The 25,358-nt window shown below is 39.4% G+C and overlaps 1 protein-coding gene across 5 annotated transcripts in view; it reads left to right on the top strand.

Annotated features, from left to right (window-relative positions):
* RYR2 (ryanodine receptor 2) overlaps positions 1 to 25,358 on the top strand; it is a 789,753-nt gene that overhangs the window by 514,369 nt on the left and 250,026 nt on the right. For 3 of the 5 annotated variants that reach the window (XM_054448051.2, XM_054448003.2, XM_054447981.2), the window contains exons 28-29: positions 11,019 to 11,248; positions 13,619 to 13,793. In XM_054448051.2, coding sequence (XP_054304026.1) covers positions 11,019 to 11,248; positions 13,619 to 13,793 — 405 coding nt within the window. The remainder of the gene's footprint in view (positions 1 to 11,018; positions 11,249 to 13,618; positions 13,794 to 25,358) is intronic. The other 2 variants (XM_054448216.2, XM_054448137.2) reach the window with 1 other exon arrangement.

The following is a 25,358-nucleotide window of genomic DNA, read 5'->3' as shown; positions in this document are numbered from 1 at the left end:
CTACAGCTCAGAGAACTTATAACTTTGAGTCTTCAAGGAAAGAGTTAATTATGGTCAGTATCCAAGAAAAGGAGTACATTTTCTCCTGTACATAGAAATATGCATTACAATGCCAGACAGAAAAAAATCAATGATGGTTATATTTTAAAGATATTGTCACTTAAGGGCATAAACTATATTCAGTGACACATGGTACATTTGCTTTTAGAGATAACTTTACTCCAGAATGATGCTAGATAAGTAAAATGTTAAGATCTTATTCTGATGGCATACAGTGTTTGATACTGTTTGTAGCTATTACATATTAATAATTTCATCTTCCTAACACCGTTGTGGACAACATATTGCTACCTTATGGGTACCTACTTTCTTCTGAATTATGTGAATTTTAAGAAGAAAGAAAAGGAGCTTATATTTATAAAACATATGCTGCACTTCACTTTACTTCCATATTTGCAATTCTTCTCATTTCCATTTTTAAAAAATTTTATTATTATTATTATTATTTGAGACAGAATCTCGCTCTGTTGCCCAGGCTGGAGTGCAGTGGTGCAATCTCAGCTCACTACAACCTCTGCCTCCCCAGTTCAGGTGATTTTCCCTGCCTCAGCATCCAGAATATCTAGGACTACATGTGCCCACTACCACGCCCGGCTAATTTTTTTTGTTTGTTTGTATTTTTAGTAGAGGCGGGGTTTCACCATATTGGCCAGGCCAGTCTTGAACTCCTGACAGTGTGATCCACCCACCTTCACCTCCCAAAGTGCTGGGATTACAGGAGTGAGCCACCGTGCCTGGCCACTCTATTTTATTTTAATACGTAGATATGGAACATCTACTATGCCTAGTTCTGGGAATTCAAAGATGAATAAGAGTTTTTGTCTTATGTAGCTCTCAGTGTAGACAGGGAAAATAGACTAAATTGCCACCACTACCATACAATGTAAGTGTTAAGCCCAAGAGTCATAACACAGGAGGTTTAACTCAGCTTGGTGATATGAGGGAAATCTTTAAAGAGGAGGTATATTGGTTATCTATTCCTGTACAGCAAATTACCCCTTTCCCTCCTGCCAAAAAAAAAAAAAAAAAACCTCTCAGTGGCTAAAAATAACAAACATTTGTTATCTCAAAGTTTCTGTGGGTTATGAATGTGAGTGATAGTCAGATGGTTCTGGATCATAGTCTCTCTGAGGTTTCTATTAAGTTGGCCAGGGCTTAAGTCATCTGAAGACTTCACTGGAGCTGGAGCATTGGATACTAAGACAGCTCACTTGCATAACTATTGGCTAAAGAACTCGCTTCCTCTCTGGCTGTTGGCAGAAGACACAGCCAGATGGGCACAGCCTTGCCACACAGAGCCTCTTCATAGAGATGCTCGAGTGCCTTCACATGGAAGCTGACTTCCCCCAGAATGAAAAGTCAAAGCGTGAGTACAAGGAGGATGCTGCAAGGCTTGTTACAATTACTTCTATTATATTCTGTTTGTTAGAAGTGAACCACTAAATGAAGCCCACACTTTTTGAATGGAGGTGTACTAAAGTATTTGTGGACATATTTTAAAACCACCAAAGTAGGTACAGCTAAGTCAATTGGGTTCACGCATTTCAGGCAGAGAGAATAGTAAATGTAAAGGCTTAGAGACACAAGGAGGATTGCAAATGGGAATTTCAGAGAGCTTTGCATGACCAGATGTAGAGTGGAGTTTGAAAAGTGGCAGTAGATCAAATAGAGGAGGCAGGAGTTGAAACATTTTTTTTTTAAATTAAAGAATGATTCTAGTGGCTCTTTAGGAAAAAGGTTGAATATAAACAAAACTGGAGATGAGGACAGCAGTTTGGTGACTAAAAAAAGAAGTATAGATGAGGAATGTTGGAGGCCTTGTCTTTGGCAATACTGTGAACAGAAAAAATTATTTGGCATTTGAAGTATAATCAGCAGAAGGACAAAGGAGGCATCTGAGATCGTTTCTGGATTGATAGATGTCAAGTACATACACATTGGTTGGGAACACAGGAATTGGAGCAGATGGACATGGGGTAGTGGGAAGATTCTGAGTTTTATTGTAAACATCTTAAGTTTGAGGTGCATGTGAGACAACTCAACAAATATACCAGGATTCAATTACATATATAAATACAAACATGAGACTATTGCTAGAGAGAAACAGAGGGTTAAAGATTTCATTTTTTAAATGAAAGAAATTTGGACATTTTTACACTAACGGAGAGAGAGGGGTTGAAAATAGAGTAAGAGGAGCTTGATGAGCTGTGGTCTCTGAGAAGGTTGAAGGGAATGAAATTCAGAGCATGGGTAAAGGGATTGGCCTCATATAAAAGGAAGAACAATGCTTGTTCCCCTAAGGTTAGTAGGAAAGAAGTAAAGATTGAAGACAATGCAAAAACCTGTGTACAGAGAAAATCAGGAGGAAGCTGAGGGCATTCTACTGTACAATTATTATCTTCAGGTTGAAATAGAAAATGAGTTTATTTTCTTAAGGAGTAGAAGTTAGGGAAGGCTGGACTGGATTAGAAGCCTTGAAGAGAGCAATAAAGATGTGTTGGGTATAGAATTCTCGGCTGACAATTATTTTTTCTTTTAGTACTCAGATATATTATCCCACTGCCTTCTGGCCTTTATGTTTTCTGATAAGACATTGACACTAATCTTTTGAAGGGTCCCTTGTATGTGATGAGTTGCTTCTCTCTTGCTGTTTTCAGGATTCTCTCTCTGTTTTTGGATTTGTGTTTGTTTGTTTGTTTTTGTTTTTTTTTTTTGTTTTTGAGTTGGAGTCTTGCTCTGTCACCCAGGCTAGAGTGCGGTGACGCAATCTCGGCTCACTGCAACCTCTACCTCCCGGATTCAAGCGATTCTTCTGCCTCAGCCTCCCAAATAGCTGGGATTACAGGCACCCGCCACCATGCCTGGCTAATTTTTGTATTTTTAATAGAGACGGGATTTCACCATCTTGGCCAGGCTGGTCTTGAACTCCTGACCTCGTGATCCATCTGCCTTGGCCTCCCAAAGTGCTGGGATTACAGACATGAGCCACCACGCCCGGCCAAGGATTTGAACAGTTTGATTATGATGTGTCTAGTTTTAATTTCTTTGAGTTTATCCCCAAAGTTTACTGTACTTCTTAGATGTGTAAATGAATGTTTTTCATCAAATTTGGGAAGCTTCTGGCCATTATTTATTCATTCTTTCTTCTCTTTTCTGTCTCTCCTTACAGTCTGTGACTTCCATCATGTGTATGTTGGTATGGTTGAGTGTGTCCCCCAGGCCTCTGAAGCTCCACTTATCTTTCTTCATTTCTTTTTCAGTTTTTCATACTTGACTAATGGACTTATCTTCAAGTTCATTGATTCTTGTCAGTGCAAATCTGTTGTTGAGCCCTCTGGTATATTTTTAATTTCAGGTACTATGCTTATCAACTCCAGAAATTTTGATTCTTTTTTATAATTTGCCTCTTTATTGATATTCACTGTTTGGTGAAGCATCATTTTTGTACTTTTTTTTTGAGATGGAGTTTTGCTCTTGTTGCCCAGGCTGGAGTGCAATGGCGTGATCTCGGCTCACTGCAACCTCCACCTCCCAGGTTCAAGTGACTCTCCTGTCTCAGCCTCCCAAGTAGCTGGGATAATAAGAACACTGGCAAAAAATTATGCAAATCAAATTTTTCATAGTTCTGGAAATTAACTAAAGGCTGGCCAAAATCCAGGAAGTGTTTATTTGATAAAAATGTCCAAATGTTGCTAAGAGCAGCAACTAGTGATGTTTTAATTTGCTCCTGCCCCATTACCCTCTCTTTAATTCTATGGCATATTGAAAACCAAAGGCCCCTCAATCATAGTGAAAATCAGCCACCCACAGGCCACTGGAGTGGGCAGAACAGAGTTGGACAACCACCATGCCCGGCTAATTTTGTATTTTTAGTAGATACGGGGTTTCACCATGTTGATCAGGCTGGTCTCGAACTCCTGACCTCAGGTGATCCACCTGCCTCGGCCTCCCAAAGTGCTGGGATTACAGGCATGAGACACTGTGCCCGGCCTCATACTTTTATTTAGTTCATTACACATGGTTTTATTTAGTTCTTTGAACAGATTTAAAATACCTAACTTAAAGTCTTTGTCTAATAAGCCCAACATCTCGGCCTCCTGAGGAATAATTTCTATTGACTGCTTTTTCCCCCTTTGTGGGACATACTTTCTTGTCTTTTTGCATGTCTCACAATTTTTGTGAAAAATTGAACATTTTGAATAATGTAATTTGGTAACTCTGTATTTGCCCCTATTTCAGATTTTGTTGTTGTGCTTATTGTCGTTGTTGTTTGCTTTCTTAGTAATTTTTCTAAACTAGTTTAGTAGAGACTGTGTTGCCTGTCATGTGTGGCCACTGAAGTCTCAGTTTCATTAGCTTCATGGTCAGCTAATGGTAGGACAGAGACTTCTTTAAGTGCCTAGGACCGGTAAGTCTCCCAGTCTTTACCAAAGGAGAGGCAATGTAATGTGAGCATGTTGGCACGTGCCTTCAACACTCAACCAGGCAATTTATAATTTCACATTAGCCTTCTCTTACTGCATGTGCAGAGCCTCAAGGTCTTTCAGAGGTGTTAGCTTTCTCAGGTTTTTCCTGAACACATGCACAGCCCTAGGCATGAGCATGGCCTTCTAGAGTCCCAGGAATATGTTGGAGCTTCTCACATCCCACTATGGATGTTTCACTCCCCAGCTTTTCCTTTCAAACTTTTTGGTCAGTTGCTGTTTGCCTCAACTGTTATTGCTGCCTCACAAAGCTGCAAGGCTAACAAATTGCCTCAGATGATTTTCAACAAATGTCCTTGGAGAAATGACTGTTTGCACTGGGCAAGCTCTAAGTCAAGTGGAATAAAGACAAGTCTTACCAATGGAATTTTCCAGAAAAGGGAACATAATGACAGTTATCTGGGAACTGTGCTTTGGAGGAACTCCAGCTCTGTTCTGCCCACTACAGGGGCTTGTGGGTGGCTGATTTTCACTATGATTGAGAGGCCTTTGGTTTTCAATATGCTATGGAATTAGAGAGAGGGTGATGCGGCAGGAGCAAATTAAAACATCACTAGTTTGCTGTTCTTACCAACATTTGGACATTTTTATCAAATAAACACTCCCTGGCTTTTGCCAGCCTTTAGTTAATTTCCAGAGCTATGAAAAATTTCATTTGCATAATTTTTTGCCAGTGTTCTCATTAATTCTGTGGAGAAGAGGATTTTTGGAGGTTCTTTCTCTACCATTTCTGCTGATGTCACTCAGCAATAAAGATTAAAAATTGCTGTTTTGTGGGATGGAACAGAGAGCAGACTGCAAACAGATAAAAACATTGTGGAGAAACATTGATGGTCCCGTTGAGGTTAGAGACTGTGAGTTAGTGGTGCCAATCTGTTCTGTGCATGTGTTTTCTGGCGAACTCAGCAGAGCAGGTATAGATGTTGAGCGTGAAGGTAGCGAAATTGGACGGTAATTGGGGTTAAGAGAGCAAGCAGGGGAAAAGCTAATAAGGGCAAGAAGGTATGGAAAGTTATATAGGGAAGGGAAGAATGAAGGAATCTAATGAGTTTGAAGACTGAGTTTATGAGAAAATGAGAAAACAGGGAGGAAAAAATGGTGATCACACAATCTCCGTATTTTAAGAATTTAGAGATAGAGCTACTGACAGTTGTTTGACAAGGTTTGATTTTACCGAAGTTATGTGAACAGTGAGCAATGAGAATAGAGTGGCGTATTCTACAGTAGAAGGTGAGATTATGTTTATTGTTTACTATGTGCCAGAATATAACAGCATGCTTCATAGTAGGGATGCAGGTGATCTGTATGGAAAAGACATAAGAAGAAAGATTAATTTTCCAATGGGGGGAATCAGTAAAGGGAGAAATATCTTCAGAGTTAGATGTTGAAAGGATCAGAAATCAGTAAAGGGAGAAAATGTCTTCAGAGCTAGATGTTGAAAGGATCAAAATTTCAACAAGTAGAGATTAGTGTCAGAAAGGCCATCGCTACTAGAAAGAAAGTACATCTGATGTGATTAAATGTAGAAAGAGTTGAGGAAGGGTAGATGGTCCACTTAGGATAAAATATAGGGTACAGATGGGGAGAGAGAACAGACATAGATGAAGGTAGAAAGATTAGGACAAAATATGGAATATCTTGCAAACTCAGCTAAGAAATGTGGATAAATTTGTATAAGGAGTACCAGCCCCAGGAAGTTTTAAAGCAAGAGCTTGATGTGTGATCACAGTTTACAATAGCAATATAACTATGGCAACAGTGGGAAGGGACAGATTGGAGGGGGCAGTGCTTGGAGATAGACCAGTTGGGAGGCTTTAGAAAAATTGTTTTTTTGAACAAGGATGGTGGGAATAAAAATTAAAAGATAGATGTTGAGAGATTTTATAGCATAAAGCAAAATCAGTCTGATTATCACTAAAAGGAGATTAAAAACATCAATTTATAATAGTCTATACCGCTGTTGCTGACATTTAAAAAAAGTCAAGGGCATAAAAAGTTTAATAAAATTCAATCAAGCCTTATGTAATTAATCAGAATTGTAATTTATTTTCTCTTAGGAGAATGCTTACATATTCCAGATAAAACATGAACTCTGTATTTGAGTTGTAGTATCTTGGGAGTACTGTTGTCAATAATATTTTAAAGCATTTGAAAATGGAATTTATTCTTATTTACTGCAAGGTTTAATCAAGATTTGAATTGCTTTATCCAAAATAATACCAGAAGGTTGAAAGGATGGCTGATCAATACCAATAATTTTAAAAGGTATTATCATTAGACCTAAATGATTCTAGATATGTATAAAATTTTAGCTTTTCCTTATAGCTTCTTGTAACGTATGATTTTAATGTATAGTTAGATCTTGACTGCCCTCTAGTGGCACATATTTTCTTAGCTATATTGTTGGGAGAGCAGAGTGTATGGTTACTTTAGGCCTTTTTAGGCCCTAGTTAGGTCGTTGGTGGTGTGTCATGCCTGGGAGGTATGGGGAGCACAGTCTTTTCTCGGTCCTTGGCTTTAATCTTGAGGTGGTTAGTTAATAATGTAATTCCCGAATTGTTCCTGCTTTGAATACCAACAGACTTGATAATGTATAACAGGAATATGTCTCCCAACTATTCATTTTTAAATGTCCATTATTATTATATTCATTATAACAGTATAAAAATCACTTATATAACACACTTACATGAGTTCTAATTGCCTATCAAACACATAAATATATCACGTTTAAAATCGAGCAAAGCATAAGGATGTTTGGGGGAGAGTTCTGTGCCTTTGACAGGATGCTACCCATTAGCTATTTGTCTGGGCTCCTGTATCCAGATCCCGGAAGAGTCTTTGTTTCTAGATACAGTTTGGCAGGTATATATGGAGCACTTACTTTGTGGCTCAGGTGCTTGATGCTACAAGGTATGCAAAATAAGTTTCTTACACATTGCCTGGATCTTTTTAAAAAACTCCTACAAACCCAGATTTCACTTTGTATTAGTATTTTAGCCAGAGGTATAATGTTGAATTGTTGCTTCTTTAAAAAGTGGTTGCAAACTACCCAAACTAACTTAATAAATATATACTATGGGGCCGGGCACAGTGGCTCACACCTGTAATCCCAGCACTTTGGGAGGCTGAGGCTGGTGGATCACCTGAGGCCAGGAGTGTGAGACCAGCCTGACCATGGTGAAACCCCATCTCTACTGAAAATACAAAAAAATTAGCTGGACGTGGATGGTGGCACATGCCTGTAACCCCAGCTACTCAGGAAGCTGAGGCAGGGGAATTGCTTGAACCCAGGAGGCGGAAGTTGCAATGAGCCGAGATCGTGCAATCGCACTCCAGCCTGGGCAACAAGAGCAAAACTCCATCTCAAAAAAAAACAAAAACAAACAAATAGGAAAATCCACAGAGATTAAAAAAGAAAAAGGAGAGTCCTTTTTTTTTTTTTTGTGAAGTCCCTTGCATGATAGTATCTGTGAACCACGTTTGTTTCAAATTCAGGTTGAGTATCATCAATGAGCATAAGAATAGCATAGCATTAGGGCCAGGAAGAAGAATATTAGGACTCAGAAACTCTGCACTGTTTCTACTGCAATATATTCTCCATATAGTACCCCCTGTTTTCATTCCCTGTAGTAATAAAGGGGATTAGGGGTATGTTTTAATTCCAAGAGAATTGTGTAGGGGGCTTTTGGGGAAATTATTCTATTTTTATACCAAATTTGCCTTCTAAAATATTTGATTTGAGCTAATATTAAAATTAGTTTGCATTACTTGAGTGCACTATACATATTTGTGAAGTCTTGATATATTAGAAACCAAACAGAGAAAAGAGAATCTGATATTTTTCAGTAGTTTAGTTTTCCAAAAAAACTATAGGATAGTTTTTATAGTATGTAATAACTATAGTATATACTAATTCTATATTTAGAAAATTAGGTGTTACATCTATTAATGCATACTAGAATGTAATGTAATATTTTATTTGCAAATATCAACATAATTAAAAATAAGGATAACTACCTGATAATTTTTTCTTCCCTGAAAATAATCTCCATATTTTTGTGTAATTTATAGCTCATATGTATATCTCTTAGATTCATTTAGGGAAGGTTACAGGCATGTTTTAAGGAAACAATATCAGTAATCTGTTTTTTGAGGAAATACTAACTCTGAGTAAAAATTTGACTTTCCTGTTTATTTAGTATTGCAGCACTGAGAACTAGTTTCCTTCTTCTTCTTTTTTTTTTTTTTAAACACAGAGTCTTGCTCTGTTGCCCAGGCTAGAGTGTAGTGGCACGATATCGGCTCACTGCATCCTCTGCCTCCCGGGGTCAAGCAATTCTCCTGCTCAGCCTCCCAAGTAGCTGGGATTACAGGCATATGCCACCATGCCCTGCTGATTTTTGTATTTTTTGTAGAGACGGGATTTCACCATGTTGGCCAGACTGGTCTCGAATTCCTGACCTCAAGTGATTTGCCTGCCTCAGCCTCCCACAGTGTTGGGATAACAGGTGTGAGCCACTGCGACCCACCAAGAACTAGTTTCTTAATAGCACAAACTACCCTTAAATATCATAAAATCTGATAGGATTTTTTTCTCTCAAAACAACGTTTACGATTCTATTTTTCAAAATATATTTACTTACCAAGTAATAGGCATGAGAATTTACCCTTAACCATAGAAATGTTTCTCTGATTCAGAGACTAAGCTAGTTTCTGAAGGGTTAGCCAGCAGATTCAGTTAGTTCTACATTCAGTAAGCACTACCACCATTATCAAAAAGCAGTTATTGATCGTTTCATTAATTAAGGCCATGCGATAGGGAGCCATCTCATGCTACAGCCATGTTGTCTCCACTGCTTTACTTCATCTAATTTTAAATTGTTACATATGACCTAGCTGTATGTTTATTGGCAACCTTTAGTGCTTATATAGATTATTTTTATAGTTCTAATTTGATCATACCAAATCATTGATTGAACTGTTATTAAATTTTTATTATGCATAAAGTCTTTCCCAAATCTTAAGGAGAAGCAAGTAGGAACTTCTTTCTTCTCTTTTCTTTCTTTCTTTCTTTCTTTCTTCTCTTTCTCTTTCTTCCTTCCTTCCTTTCTCTTTCTTTCTTTCTTTCTCTCTTTCTTTCTTTCCTTCTCCTTGTTTGTTTTTTTGTTTTGTTTTGTTTTGAGACAGGATCTCACTCTATCACTCAGGCTGGAATGCAGTAGAATGACCATAGCTCACAGCAACCTCGACCTTCTAGGCTCAAGTGATCCTTCCGTATCAGCCTCTTGAGAAGCTTGGACTTACAGGCATGCACTACCATGTCTGGCTGAATTTTTAAACTCTTTGTAGAGACAGGGTACCACTATGTTCCCCGGGCGCGATCTTCCTGCCTTGGCCTTCCAAAGTGTTGGGATTACAGCTGTGAGCCACCACACCTAGCTGAAAACTAGCATTTAACCAGTATCTGGTAACTCTGTGCCAGCTATTGGAGGCAAAGTAGGAAGAAGAGGGCCTATAACATGAAGCAGCTCCCAAATTCCACCATTTTTAGTTGTGCGATGTTGGTCAAGTCTGAAATTTCCTCCTCTACATCTAACTCAGATGTTAGCTGGGTGACAACCTTCTTTGAGATATCAGTTCAATGAACACTCATTCCTCTCCCCTGTGATTTCATAGGGACTTACCTTCTCATTGTCATTCTTGCTCTGGGTTCCTCAGTCTGAGGCTTCCCCCTCTCGTCTCTCTCAATCTCACCTGCATCTCGATTCCTAGGGATGCTTTTCCCCCTTTTGCATCACACTGGTCCTAATGTTGGATGCTGACCTTTTTATTTTTTCCCCCAGATCTTTCAAATACAGCATTTGTATGTATAGCAGATCACAGTGAAGATGTATGCGAGAATGGAAAAATTTTGCATCACATTTGAGTTCCTTAGCCATCGCCATCCTGTAGGGAAATTTTTACTATTGATACTATTGTTACTTTTCTCCACTGTTTACGACTTTCCCTTATTTCTGTTTCTCTTCTCTTCCTTGCTTCGTCTTCCCTCTTCTCTCTCACCCGTAAATGTCTACTCATTTCTTATGCAGAGCAGTTCGGATCTTTTTTCTTATTGTCTTCTTTCCATCTCATCCTCCACAACCAAAGCACCAAGGCACTTGGGTTTTGTTCTACAGAAAGGTCGTTCCCTCCTGAAAATGAGGCTGACGGAGGGAACACCACCAACCCTGGCAGCAAGAGACTCATTCCCCAGTCTCTCCAGCGCAAGCCCTGGTGCTTTCCACTTCACCCAGCTGGTCTGACAGTGGCTGATCCTAGATCAGAAAGCACTTGGTAAAATGGGAAAGAAGATAAGAAGGTATCATTATCATCATCGCTGCAGGTTGAATTACTAAAGTCATGATTTATCTTTCCTTCTTTTATTTATGATATCTTTCTTTCTCTTTCACTTCCCCGTCCAATGACCACCAGAAATATCTGTCCATTTCCCAGCAGCCAGAGCCGAAGTGTGCAGCGGCACTGGGGAAAGGTTCCGAATCTTCCGCGCCGAGAAGACCTATGCAGTGAAGGCCGGACGGTGGTATTTTGAATTTGAGACGGTCACTGCTGGAGACATGAGGGTTGGTTGGAGTCGGCCTGGTTGTCAACCGGATCAGGAGCTTGGCTCGGATGAACGTGCCTTTGCCTTTGATGGCTTCAAGGTGAGTGGACTTTGTCCTGTACCAGTCATCTGTACGTGCTGGAGGCTCGTCTCCTCTGCTGTTCCTCTTGATAGCATCACAATACCAGTGTTTTCCACAGCACAAACGTGGAAAAATATTTCATAGGAAAGCTTTTGTCCTCGTAGTCTCAAAACCCTTCCCTAGAACCCATGAATACAGTGAAATTCACCAAGTAAGACATTGCTTTTCCATGGTTATCAAAAAGATAAATCATCTTTGTCTATCAAAATGTTAAAGATACATATATAGAGGAAAAATGCACATACATTGATGCAGCAATTCCATATCAGGAGTTTATCTTTAAGCTATAATTAGTGGTAAGTTTGTATAAACATTTAATAGCTACAATGCTTAAGGCAGTGTTGTTTATAATCACAAACGGTTTTCATTTTCAACATTATTGGTAATTTCTATTAAGTTGGATGGAAGCTGGTCAGGTGTTTATTTTGTTATTTGTATATTAATAAATGTTTAAAGATTGTTTTACATGTGTAAAATATTTTGATCAGTAATATGGGTGAGGAGCCTGTAATCTCAGCACTTTGAGAGGCTGAGGCGGAGGGATCACTTGAGGCTAGGAGTATAAGACCTGCCTGGGCAACAAAGTAAGATCCTGTCTCTACAAAAAAAAAAAAAAAAAAAATTAAAATTAGCCAAGCATGGTGGTGTGCACTTGTGGTCCCAGCTACTTAGGAGACTGAGGTGAGAGGATGGCTTGAGCTCGGGAGGTCAAGGCTGCAGTGAGCCATGATCACACCACTGCACTCCAGCCTGGGCAACAGAGTGAGACCTTGTCTCAAAACAAACAAAAAAATAATAACAACAATGTATGTATGCTTATAGCCACAATAGGATAATAATAGTCACTTTTGATTGGTAAAATCATAGATTTTTTTAAAGTCTTCTTTTTATTTTTGTATTTTTTAAGTGAATTTATTTTCCTTTTCACATGAGGGGGAAAAAGCTACTTTTTAACCAAGAAAAATAAAATTAGAATAAATAAGCAATCATGAAGAGATTTGACGTTTGGATATTTCTTGGTGTGAAATGTCCCGTGCAGGAAAGCATTTCTAGGCTTGCAATTAGGGCAGTTGACCCACTTAGTTCTGAAACATCACATTTCCTGAATTCAGTTTTTTAAAAATTTCAAATAGAAAAATTTAACACTTTTTTTGGGGGGGGGGATCAAAATTAGCAAACTTTAAAATTCAAAAAATAAAATAACAGATAAAAGGCAGTTTTAGGTTTATACCTCCTGAAGATCAGATGTAATGAACCAGAGTGGGAAGTATCCTGAGGAAGTTAAAATAACCTTTACTCCCAATCAAATGATAGGCAAGAAAGGATACTCCCGATTTGGGAACAGGCATGGGCTGGGTGGGGTAGGAAGGAGAACACCACAGCCAGGTAAGTCGGTTGGGCGTTTTATGCCTTTTGATACCTGACATAAACTTTTTTAAAAAGACAATGTGTTATATTGAGAAGAATTATGTCATTGCTTTGCATTGGCAACTCTGTCCGGTAACATACCAATTCACAATGAAGGTGAGGCTTAAGAAAAAGTCAAAAGATTTATCTGACAAAATAATTCACATAACTCAGGTGTACCTATAAATCAACGGAATATACTTGTAGATCCAAAAGTCACGTTTATTAAAACTATGTTTCAAATGTACTTACAATATGAGATCTCACTTTATGTATATATATAATAAGGTTGGCATCTATATTCAACTTTTGGCTTGTTACTTCAGCAGATATCCTAAGGATATTTTTAGGTTTGATTTGAAGCTTTTTTACTTTTAGTATGTAACTGAAATGCTTCTAGATTTCCATTTTGTTAAAGTATCTGTGCCATCGGTTCTAAGGAATGAAATTTTATTTTGAAATAGATGAAAATTACACTATCATTTTCAGTGACAGATGCCCAGCTTGATCCCCTAGCTCATAATTATTTGTATTTGTGGGAGTAGAGAAAAACAAACCATATTCTGGGAAACATTCATTGTCGCAGAAAAATAATATATTCTAAAGGCATATAAGTTTTCTTTCAGTAGAAAGTATGTGAGGTTCGATTTTTAAAATAATAAGCTCTCAAAATCATGAAATAGCTTTTGGATTTTTTTTTCCAAGATTTGATAATATACCATGTTAATATTAGGTAGGGATTTAGAATTCCCAGACAGCTCCATTTTGCTTAGGACATTGCAGTAGACTGATATGCCAGCTGGAGTTTCTCCTACTGTTGTGTTAATAGAAGGGGCTGCTGTTAAGTCGTGACAGAGTGGTGGGTGGGTGCTATTTTCCTGGCTTAGTCCGTGACAAGGGACTTTTCTGTCCTCTGTATAGGCCCAGCGGTGGCATCAGGGCAATGAACACTATGGGCGCTCTTGGCAAGCAGGCGATGTTGTGGGGTGTATGGTTGACATGAACGAACACACCATGATGTTCACACTGAATGGTGAAATCCTTCTTGATGATTCAGGTTCAGAACTGGCTTTCAAGGACTTTGATGTTGGCGATGGTAAGTCTACTATGTTTTGTGTTTTTTTTAAGTTTGCAGCACAATGAAGCTTTCATTCTGAGGCTTCCTAACCAGGCGTTTCTGTTTCAGGGTGAGTGAGCAGATGAGTTGCAGCTGTAAATCGTGAGAGCGCCTTGTGACTGACTTGATCAGATGCCCTTGAAATAACATTATTAGAAATGCTATCTATATGACTTAGCTAGGATTTCTAGAAGGCTGAAATGGCTTTTATGAGTATGAATAAGAAAATAAATAGCAGATAAAAGAATAGGTTTCCATCATTGTTAAATTTTCATTTAGAACTTCCCTGTTTCATCAGCTGCCTAGAGCCTCTTTCTGTTTATTCATTTCATAAAAATGAAATGAGGACCCACAATGGATCAGGTACTTTGCTGGATGCTGAGGTGACAAAGATGAATGAAACACTGTCCTATCTTTGCATAGATTACAGATTACCTGCCAGGGGAGGTTGACACTTGTATAGTTTCTGTTTAGTGGCTAAGTTCTAAGACAGAGAAGTGCAGAAAGCTCTGTGGAAGCACCACGCAGGGAGCACGTGCTGCTGCCTGTGCGGCCCCGAGATGGCCTTTGAGCAGAGTTGTAAAGATGGAGGGTGGGCCGGGTGCGGTGGCTCAAGCCTGTAATCCCAGCACTTTGGGAGGCCGAGGTGGATGGATCACAAGGTCAGGAGTTCGAGACCAGCCTGACCAACATAGTGAAACCCCATGTCTACTAAAAAATACAAAAAATTAGCTGGGCGTGGTGGCATGCGCCTGTAATCCCAGCTATTTGAGAGGCTGAGGCAGGAGAATTGCTTGAACTCAGGAGGCAGAGGTTTCAGTGAGCCGAGATCACACCACAGCACTCCAGCCTGGGCAACAGTGCAAGACTGCGTCTCAAAAAAAAAAAAAAAAAAAAAAAAGATGGAAGGTGTTGGTGAAGCAAGGAAGACAGTTACTCTTCAGATATGCACTCCCAATTTGGTGGCCTTGGCCACACAGGGCTGTTTGTATTTAAGTTAGTTTGAATTCTTTTTTTTTTTTTTTTTTTTGAGACAGAGTTTTGCTCTCGTCGCCCGGGCTGGAGTTCAGTGGCACGATCTCAGCTCACTACAACCTCTGCCTCCTGGATTCAAGTGATTCTCCTGCCTCAGCTTCCCAAGTAGCTGGGATTACAGGTGGTTATCACTGTGCCCAGCTAATTTTTGTATTTTTAGTAGAGACGGGGTTTCACCTTGTTGGCCAGGCTGGTCTCGAATTACTGACCTCAGGTGATCCACCCACCTCAGTCCTCCAAAGTGCTGAGATTACAGGCCTGAGCCACCATGCCCAGCCTAAATTTTAAAAAGTTAAGAATTGAGTTTCTTAGTCACGCTGGCCACCATTTAAAGGGCTCAATTCCCACAGGTGGTTAGGGATGCCCCTGCTGGACAATGCAGACAGCGAGTATTTCTCTCATCACAGAAAGTTCTATTGGATAGTGTTACTCTGGAGCATATAAACAAGACAGTATCTGATAAAAGTTATATAATTATCTTATTTCAGCCAGGCATAGCGATTCATGCCTGTAATCCCAGCACTTTGGGAAGCTAAGGCAGGAGGATAGCTGAGCCCAGGAGTTTGCGACCAGCCTGGGCAACATAGCAATACTCTGTTTCTACAAAAATTAAAAAAATTAGCCAGTTGTGGTGGCATGTTCCTGTAGCTCCAGCTACTCAGGTGGCTGAGGTGGGAGGATCACTCGAGCCCAGGGAGGTCGAGGCTGCAGTGAGCTGTGATTGTGCCACTGTGCTCCAGCCTGGGTGACAGAGTGAGACCTTGTCTCAAAATAATAATAATAACCTTATTTCAAAGATAAGCCAACACTTCTTTTCAAAATGGCTTTTGAATATATCCTGTTATATATTTGCATATAAAAATGTATATATATTTGCATATATATAGTCTTGGATTTTAAGATATATACCTACCTCAACCAGTATTTCTTTTTCTTTTCTTTCTTTTTCTTTTTTCTTTTTTTTTTTTTTTTTTTTAAGACAGAATTTCACTCTTGTTGCCCAGGCTGGAGTGCAATGGCACGATCTTGACTCACTGCAAATTCCACCTCCCAGGTTCAAGCAATTCTCCTGCCTCAGCCTCCCAAGTAGCTGGGATTACAGAGGTGTGCCACCACGCCCGGCTAATTTTTGTATTTTTAGTAGAGATGGCGTTTTATCATGTTGGTGAGGCTGGTCTCGAACTCCTGACCTCAGGTGATCCACCCGCCTCGGCCTCCCAAAGTGCTGGGAATACAGGTGTGAGTCACTGCACCAGGCCTATTTCTGATAGTCTATATAAATTTGTCACTGATCTTCAAAATGTTAGCCAGTTCATTGCTTGTATTAAGTTTTATATTCATTCATTTATCTAGCTTTTCAGCAGGTATGAACATCATTTCCCTAACACAGATTTGCAAAAATAATAGGAATTTTACATTTGTGTAACTCAATATCTATGTTTAAAATTTTTAATTTTTACTTTTTGGAGATACATAGTAAGTCTAATATGTATGAGGTACATGAGAAGTTTTCATACAGGCATGCAATGGGTAGTAATTGCATCATGGAAAATGGGGTATCCATCCCCTCAAGCATTAATCCTTTGTGTTACAAACAATCCAATTATACTCCTAGTTATTTTAAAATGTATGATTGAATTATTACTGACTATAGTCACCCTGTTGTACTATCAAATATTAGGTCTTATTCATTTTTTCTAACTATTTTTATACCCTTAATAACTATTTTGAACACTTATCTCCGGGTGGTGAAATCAGTGCTCTAACCCTCCCCTACCTGTCTCCCTTTCTCTGATATTATTTTTAGGGGTGTCAAAGTATTAGTGGGAAGGTAGGAGGAAGGCTTTTTATTGGTGTCATCTATCTGTCTACACTGGCTGCTACTATGGAGGTGACCTAGGTTTCATTTTTTTAATTGGTTTTTTAAAAAAATACTTGACCGCTATGCTTCCTTTCTTTGGATGTTAAAAAATTAAATGCATGTGTGAGTTCTGTTTGTATGGTACGTGGTTCACATAATACACATAGATTTGCAGAATGCTCATCTATACTATTTAAGCACGTAACAAATGTTCATGGTACCACACAGTCGCATAGACCAATCAACATTGCAATAATGAGATAGGCTCTGAAGTGTGTCACCATGGCACGTGGTTTTGAACAATTTTGGCTTTTGACTTTGTGTTTCATAGAATTTTTAAAATTTAAAAACTGACTTGAACTTTGTATTGGTATCTCTATCATAGAGTTAACACGGGATTTTGATGAATTGTCTGAAATTTTGTGGTTGAGGTTGCTGGGCTTTTATTAGAGGTTTTGGGAGGACCTGCCTTTTGGTCTTCAAGGCAGGTTATAAGCTTTATGTAGCAATGATCATGAAGTAGTAACTTTGTAGGGGTCAGTCATGAATCTAAATTTTCTACCGTAGAAAGGATTTCAGAGTTTATCCATGCCTATGATTTTTGAATGCTTTTTGGTACTGGAATATCTCTTCCCCATCCCTCCTCTCCCAGATTGACTTTATATAGCTTCCCAAAAGAAGCTCCTTAATTTACCTGTCACTACTGGGAGCTAGCCTTGAGGTAGCTAGAGCTCAAAGGATCCAGTTCGAAAAACTATTTATTTAGGGTTTTCTAGCACAGTAACATACTGTGGTTGCTAAAGTACTAAAATGGATTTATAAGTGGTCTATTTTAAATTTTTCTTACACCTAGCCTGTCTTTATGTCCGTATCATGTTCAATTTGCCATTTTTAACCATCTTCATAATCTCTTCTTATTGCTACAGAGAAAGCTTAGTCATTTATACATTGACTATTAAAGCATGTGGTAAGATCGATAAATGTAGAAATTATTATCCATGGAGATATACACACACACATACATATGTATATGTGTGTATGCACACACATACACACAGACACATGCTGTAGATTCGTGTCTTGTCAGCTTAGTAGATGACATGGCCAAGTATATTTTGACCTTTCTATCTATTGCATAGTTTATACAACTGAAATGATTTGCTGACCAGTATTAAGTTGTTTCTATATACTATCAAAAAGAAAATCACAAACATCTTTGAAAGACTGATGTGGCCATCCAGTTAAATCCAGGTGGAGTTATGGCCATCCTAGTTCTGGAAGAGGATAGGGTTGTTCCATAAAGGTGCTGCTAGGAACAACCCTATCTTCTTCCAGAACTAGATGGCGGATCACGAGATCAGGAGATCGAGACCATCCTGGCTAACATGGTGAAATCCTGTCTCTACTAAAAATACAAAAAATTAACCCAGTGTGGTGGCAGGCACTTGTAGTCCCAGCTACTCAGGAGGCTGAGGCAGGAGAGTCGCTTGAACCTGGGAGGTGGAGGTTGCATTGAGCCGAGATCGCACCACCGCACTCCAGCCTGGTGACAGAGTGAGACTCCATCTAAAAAAAAAAAAAAAAAAAAAAAAAAGATGCTGTTAGGTCTTTTCTAAGGGGCTTCAGACCTCTTCCTCAAATAGGGACTGCAGCATCCCTCAGGAAACTCATCTGTTAACTGCATAAAAACCAAATGACAGAAACACTGGTCTCTGGTAGAAGGATCAAGACTCTCATTCCCTCAACTCCTCCTCAAAACCACGCTTACATGGTCAAGATCAAGAGCATTGTTGAGCTAGAGTGAAATTACACTAGAATTTCAGGGTTTAAAGGCTGCATTGTCTACGTGGCAGATCCTCTGTTAGGGTTCTCCCTTCTCTTTGGCTTTTTAAAAATCTCTTCAGAGTATCTTTGGGGAAGGCAAAAGGATTCCTTCAGTCATCACTTTTAAAAGACCCCTCTGACTGTAATGTCAACAAAGGAATAGTGCGGGGCATGTGTGGAAGCAGTTTTTAGATGAGCTTAAGTTTTTCCATGAATTCTTGTCTCTTCTCACCATTGGACTGATAACCATTCAAAATCAGAATTGGGGAAGCTCAGGGAAAGAGGAGGTAGTGTTCACTCTTATGGACAGAATCCTAAGATTGCTTCTAGGAATCTTTCTCTGTTGTGTACACACCATCTTATATAACCCTCTCCTCTTGAGTGTCAGCAGAACTTGTGAATATGATGGGATGAGATAAGAACTATGAGATAAGAAATGAGTATTGCTTTAAACAGCTAAGTTTGTGGTAGTTTGTTCCATAGCAATAGAAAACCGATACATTGATCAAGGGGCTTTCTTAGGTTCAACCGAACCTTCAGACTCACAAGATTATCAAAGACCACCCATGACACCAGTCTGTTTAGAGAGAGAACCGGAATCATGGCTTGCCAGCAGGGCAGTCCCAAGGATTCCTCTTCCAACAGGAGTGTTTTTAGATGTACATATAATTCTCTGAGTTCATACATGATTACCTAATCAGGAGCCATTTTTATTATAAGCCATACTGCCTAATAACTTAGTTGACATTTCAGCTTTTACCCGCAGAGGTATGGTAGCTAATCAAGCTATGATACTCCTCCATACCAAGAACCTAGGAGGAGCTCTCCTGACACATCTGTGGTCTACTGCATTTTACCAAAACCAGAGATTATTCCACATCGTGTTTTGAGACCAAGGCTTTTTATATTAAAGCCATGATTTTTATATGGAGCATCCCTTTATGTACACATTCCTCAAGAGCCGAGTGGAGGTGATCCTCATCACATTAGTTGGGGGACAAGAACAGGCGTAATAGAGGCCTGAGATCTCTCTTCTTTTCCCCCACCCCCAGCGTACCTATATAAATTTCCATCCATCTTACCACAAAATTATTTTCATTACTTTACTAGCCAATGTATATATGTCTGAGCTGACTGTCTCTGTAACAATAAGAAGGAATTATGAAGATGGCAAGACATGCCATATCAAGCATGACACAGACACAGAGACAGGCTAGTTATATGAGAAATTTAATTACAGAGCACTTATAAAACCTTTCAGTACTTTAGCAACCACAACTTATTCCTGTGCTAAAAGATTTTTCTAAATTGTTTTTCAAACTTGTAATATGACAAGAAAAAGAAATTGGAGATGATAAGAATTGGAGTAAAAGGGACAAATTTATCATCATTCAAAGACAATGTAAGTATTTACAGAGAAAACCCTAAAGAATCTACACACATTACTAGGAACAATTGGAGTGTTTCACAAGGTAGAATTTCTATTCTAGCAGCAGTTAAGAAAAGTAAATTAAAGATACCATTTACAGTAGCATCAGAGACTAGCAGTAGCTAGGTATCTCTCTAACAGAAGGCATATAATACCTTTACTGAGAAAATTATTAAAACTTATTGAGAGATGGTTGAGTTTATTAAGAGACTTATTACCAAATAAATGAGAGGTGTGTTATGTTCATGGAGAAGACAAAAGCCTGAAGATATTAATTCTTCCAAAAGTGATCTATAGCTTCAATCTGTCGATCAGACTTTTCAAATAAAAATACCAACAAGTGTTTTTATGGAAGTTGATATGATGATTCTAAAATGTATACGGAAGTGTAAAGGGCTAAAATATCTTCTGTCTAAAAGCAGTGAGGGGATGCATGTCCTCCTACCAGGTAGCAGGATTTATTGTGAAGCTATAGTCATTAAAATAGAGTGGTATTGTTGTAGGGATAGACAAATTGACAAATGGCATAAAGTAGAGATGCCAGAAACATAGAACCGATATACAGATGCCATAGAATGTGATGGGGTACTGTGTCAGTATGTTGGAGAAAAGAGGCCTGTGACAAATGGGGATCTGTATGGAAAATATGAGATGGTCACTTCCTCACACCATATATGATAATGAACTCCAAATGGTCTTAAATGTCAACAGCAAAACTTTGAAACCACTGGTGGGGTATATAGACAAATTTAAGAACATTCATTTATAAAAAGCCTTAAAGGAAGCAGAAAAGCAGTCAGGTATTAATGGGGAGAAGCTATTCACAATGTGTACAACTAAAAAAAAGTCAGTGCTAAGAAAATATAATTTCTGAAATCAAGCAAAATGATGAAAAGGTATGAACAAGTATTTCATAGAAGCAGCAACTCAGAGGGACAATAAACGTTTGAAGAGATGTTCATTGATCAGGGAAATGCAAATTCATAATTAAATGCTATTTTACATCCATTCTGTTGGCCAACATTTGTAAAGACCTGACAATACTCAGTATTGGAGAGCAGTGCACCCATAGGACTTCTTTTACATTGCTCTTAGGAGCGCAAATTGGTCTCTCCACTTTGGAAAACAGTGTGACAGGATCTCTGAAAATGGAATATTCACATACCCATGACCCAGAAATTCTACTCCAGTTTTTTAGCTACACTAATGTGTCTCAACAGCAGGAGATATGTACATGAATGGTTGTAGGAGCACTATTCACAATTGCCAAAGCCAGGATACAACTGAAAGCACACAGGATGGATGAATAAACTGGAAACTACAGTAACAAATGACAACATGGATATTTAAGGGAAAGAAGTCCCAAAAGATAAAACTATGGTAGGCCAAATAATGTCCTCCAAAGATGTTGATTGATGGCCTACTCTTGGAAATCTGTGAATATGTTACCTTACATAGCAAAAGAGATTTTGTTGATGTGATTAAGATAGTGATCTTGAAATGAGGAGATTAACCTGGATTATCTGGGAAGCCAATGTCATCACAAGGATCCTTATAAGAAGGAAGTAGGAGTGTGTGTGTCTCTGTGTGTGTGTGTGTGTGTGTGTGTGTGTCTGTGTGTGTGTTTGAGAGAGAGAGAGAGAGACAGAAAGAGAGAGATCGATCTGGGAGTCAGGGAAAGCCAGAGACCTCTAGAAATGACAGGAAAGTCAGGAAGTGGGCTCACTGCAGAGCCTCCAGAAGGAACTCAGCCCTGTTGAGCAATAGGTTGTAGATACTTACAGTATTTTTAAAAGAACCAACTGAATAAATAAAAACAGGTGATGATGACAGTGTGTCACAAACAAAAGGTTATCAGTAATCCACAGTCCACTTCTGTGTATTTTGAAATTCTTCTTTTGAGACAGAGTCTTACTCTGTCACCCAGGCTGGAGTGCAGTGGCACGATCTCAGCTCACTGCAACCTCTACCTCTTGGATTCAAGCGATTCTCCTCCCTCAACCTCCCAACTAACTTGGATTCCAGGCACATGCCACCATGCCTGGCTAATTTTTGTATTTTTAGTAGATACGGGGTTTCACCATGTTAGCCAGGCTGGTGGCTGGTCTTGAGCTCCTGACCTAAGGTGATCTGCCTGCTGTGGCCTCCCAAAGTGCTGGGATTACAGGCGTGAGCCACCACACCTGTTCTGAAATTCCTAAAGAAGAAACAGGATCGTGTCTGTAGAGCTTTTGGGACTGATCTAGTAAGAAGAGGAGAAATTGATGATAAAGGTATGAGTATGAGAGGAGATAATTACTCAAGTTCCTGATAAGGTGAAGGGGGGTGTGATCTCAAGCACAAGTGAATGAAATGAGACAATTTTTTCATTTTAGCACAGAAAAAAAAAATGGCTCAGGTACAGGTCATGGTAGTATACTCTCTTTTACAAGCAGGGTGCCTTGTGTGTGTAGGGGAACTCCTCAAGCAAAATGAACGGCTTTGAATGAATGGCTTCTCTGTATTTCTTTATCTTCTCCAACTCCCTAGTGTTTGATTGCCTCATATCCTACATAGTCCTTTGGTGCCTCCCATTTCCGCCTTCTCTGGAAGCCTATTTCCAAAGGGAAGTCTCCCTTCCATCTTCTAACATAAGCCTACACAAGAGAATTTCTTTCAAAAGATTTCTGAACCAGAATTGATGCAATGCCCCTTTTGGAGGTATTATATTTTTGGAGACTTATTTTGCAATGCCTCTTGTAGAGGTAATTTTGGAGACTTGTTAAAGTCTCTCACCCATTCTGCAGTTTTGATAAGGTGGTGGGAGTGGGGGCATGTACTCTCCCTCAGCGTCTCTTCCTGCCCGCGGCTTTAGGGTAAGTCTGTGACCTCTGGGAATGGAAGAGTCCTACAGTGAATGGCTTCAGATGCTTCTGGCCACATGGAGAAATGGGCTCTTCCTTGATGAGCTCTTGGGTTGGGTTTAGAATAGTAACATCTTAAGGGCTGAGAATAGTAACATCTTAAGGGCTGAGAGATTAGAATAGTAACATCTTAAGGGCTGAGAATCAGATATCAGCCTAGAGGTAAAACAACAACAACAACAACAACAACAACAACAACTAAGAAGGCCAACCAGTGCCTTTTATTCTAAGTCTCTGGAGAAACAGAAGCAAATCTTCTGGTTCATTTATGATCTAGCCCAGCTCACCAATTTAAAAAATCAGAACTTGAGTCCCAAATACCAGCTAATAATAATTTGTACTTTTTCTTTGCCTTGTGCTCTCTTCCTTGCCATGTGAGGATAATTTTCTTCTTCTTCTTTTTTTTTTTTTTTTTTTTTGAGACAGGGTTTCACTCTTGTTGCCCAGGCTGGAGTGCAGTGGTGTGATCTTGGGTCACTGCAACCCCCGCCTCCTGAGTTCAAGCGATTCTCCTGCCTCAGCCTCCCGAGTAGCTGGGATTACAGGCATGCACCACCATGCCTGGCTAATTTTGTATTTTTAGTACAGACAGGGTTTCACCATTTGATCAGGCTGGTCTCGAACTCCTGACCTCAGGTGATCCACCTGCCTCGGCCTCCCAAAGTGCTGGGATTACAGGCGTAAGCCGCTGCACTGGGGGAAAATTTACTTCTTAAAGCACACTCATAGGGCAAATTTCCATGGGTCAAAAAACTATTATTAATTTAATAGGAAAAAAGTGCATTCTTGAGCTCCTATATTAAACCTAATTTGTATTAAAATGTACTAAATCTCCCTAAAATGAACTCAGTAACTAATTAACATGTCATATTCTCACCTAAATGTATTCCCTTCTTCACTTGTTCTTCAGTTTGGTTGTTAACCTATTCTACCAAAGCTTGTTCTTAACTATCACATAGTATAAACTCCAGATTCCCTTACAGAATATACCGTACCCAATATGTACATAATTCAAACTTCAGTGTAAGAAAAGCAAAACAAAACCAGCAACAATAAAGTTTGAAAAAAACAATAAAGACAAAGGAATGTCAGTGAAGAAACGCAGATGATATCTAATTTACCCAGCATATTGACGGCGTAGGGAAAACCATGCACATGCTTCTCTGATGTGAAGCATGTGCTCGTCTGCTGAAAGAACTTAGGCGCTATGGGCTAATTCTTACGACTGAGAGGAAGACTGCACACGTCTCACTCTGCTTCTGCTTGGCTCCTCCAGAGCCATGTGAAATCACAACAATTCTTCTTTTTTTTTTTTTTTTTTGAGACGGAGTTTCGCTCTCGTTGCCCAGGCTTGAGTGCAACGGCGTGATCGCAGCTCACTGGAACCTCCACCTCCCAGGTTCAAGGGATTCTCCTGCTTCAACCTCCTGAGTAGCTGGGATTACAGGCACACACCACAACACCTGGCTAATTTTTTGTATTTTTAGTAGAGATGGGGTTTTACCATGTTGGCCAGGCTGGTCTCGAACTCCTGACCTCAGATGATCTGCCCATCTTGTCCTCCGAAAGTGTTAGGATTACAGGCATGAGCCACTGCGCCAGGCCCCAACAATGCTTTAAAAGAAAAATGAAGAAATGCCTTAAGGGGTAATGAAATGAATTTCCACACAAAGTAGAATTCAGATTCTTCTAACGAGGGGTTATTTCCAGGTTCCCTGGGGCTCCACCAACATGGCTTTGGAGGACACATGTCTGCTGGCAGATACAGCATTCTGAATACAAACCGTGTCTCCATTCCACCTGTTATGGACTGAGTTGCATAGCTCTAACCCTCAATGTGGCTGTATTTTGAGATGGGGCCTTTAAAGAGGTAATTCAGGTTAAATGAGGTAATAGTGTGAGGCCTTAACCCAGTATGACTGATGTCCTCATAAGAAGAGGAAGAGATACGAGGGTTGACTGTGCTCAGAGAAAAGGCCATGTGAAGATACAGCCAGAAGGCTGCCATCTACATGTCATGGAGAGGGACCTCAGGAGAAACCAAGCCTGCTGACACCTTGATCTTGGCCTTCCAGCCTCCAGACTGTGAGATCACACATTTCTGTGGTTTAAGTCACTCAGTCTGTGATCAATTCTTATGGCAGTCTGAGCTGACCAATATACCACCCCTTCTACTCTTGCATCCCCTACTAAGCTAGTACTATTCTCAATTTATTCTTATGGGAAGAGCCTTATATTATCAGTAGTTTGAAGAGCTAACCATATCCTTAATTAAAAATAAATGAGAGAGTCACTTAAAATCTTAAGAACAGTTATTTATGCTTGGAGATTACCTGCTTTCTACAATGTCTGCTGTGGATATATATCTTGTGTTGTCCATTTCAAGCTTCTCAGCTCTTCTGCAAGCAAAGATCATCTCAGAGGCCCGTGATGGTTATAATCAAATCCAGAAACAATGCTTTTGAATCTGTATTTGCCACCTGAAAGGAGTG

This window comes from Pongo pygmaeus, chromosome 1 (genome assembly GCF_028885625.2).
Source record: "Pongo pygmaeus isolate AG05252 chromosome 1, NHGRI_mPonPyg2-v2.0_pri, whole genome shotgun sequence".
NCBI lineage: Eukaryota > Metazoa > Chordata > Mammalia > Primates > Hominidae > Pongo > Pongo pygmaeus.
Note: the sequence above shows the minus strand (reverse complement) of the source record. Positions and strands in the feature narration are given on the sequence as shown.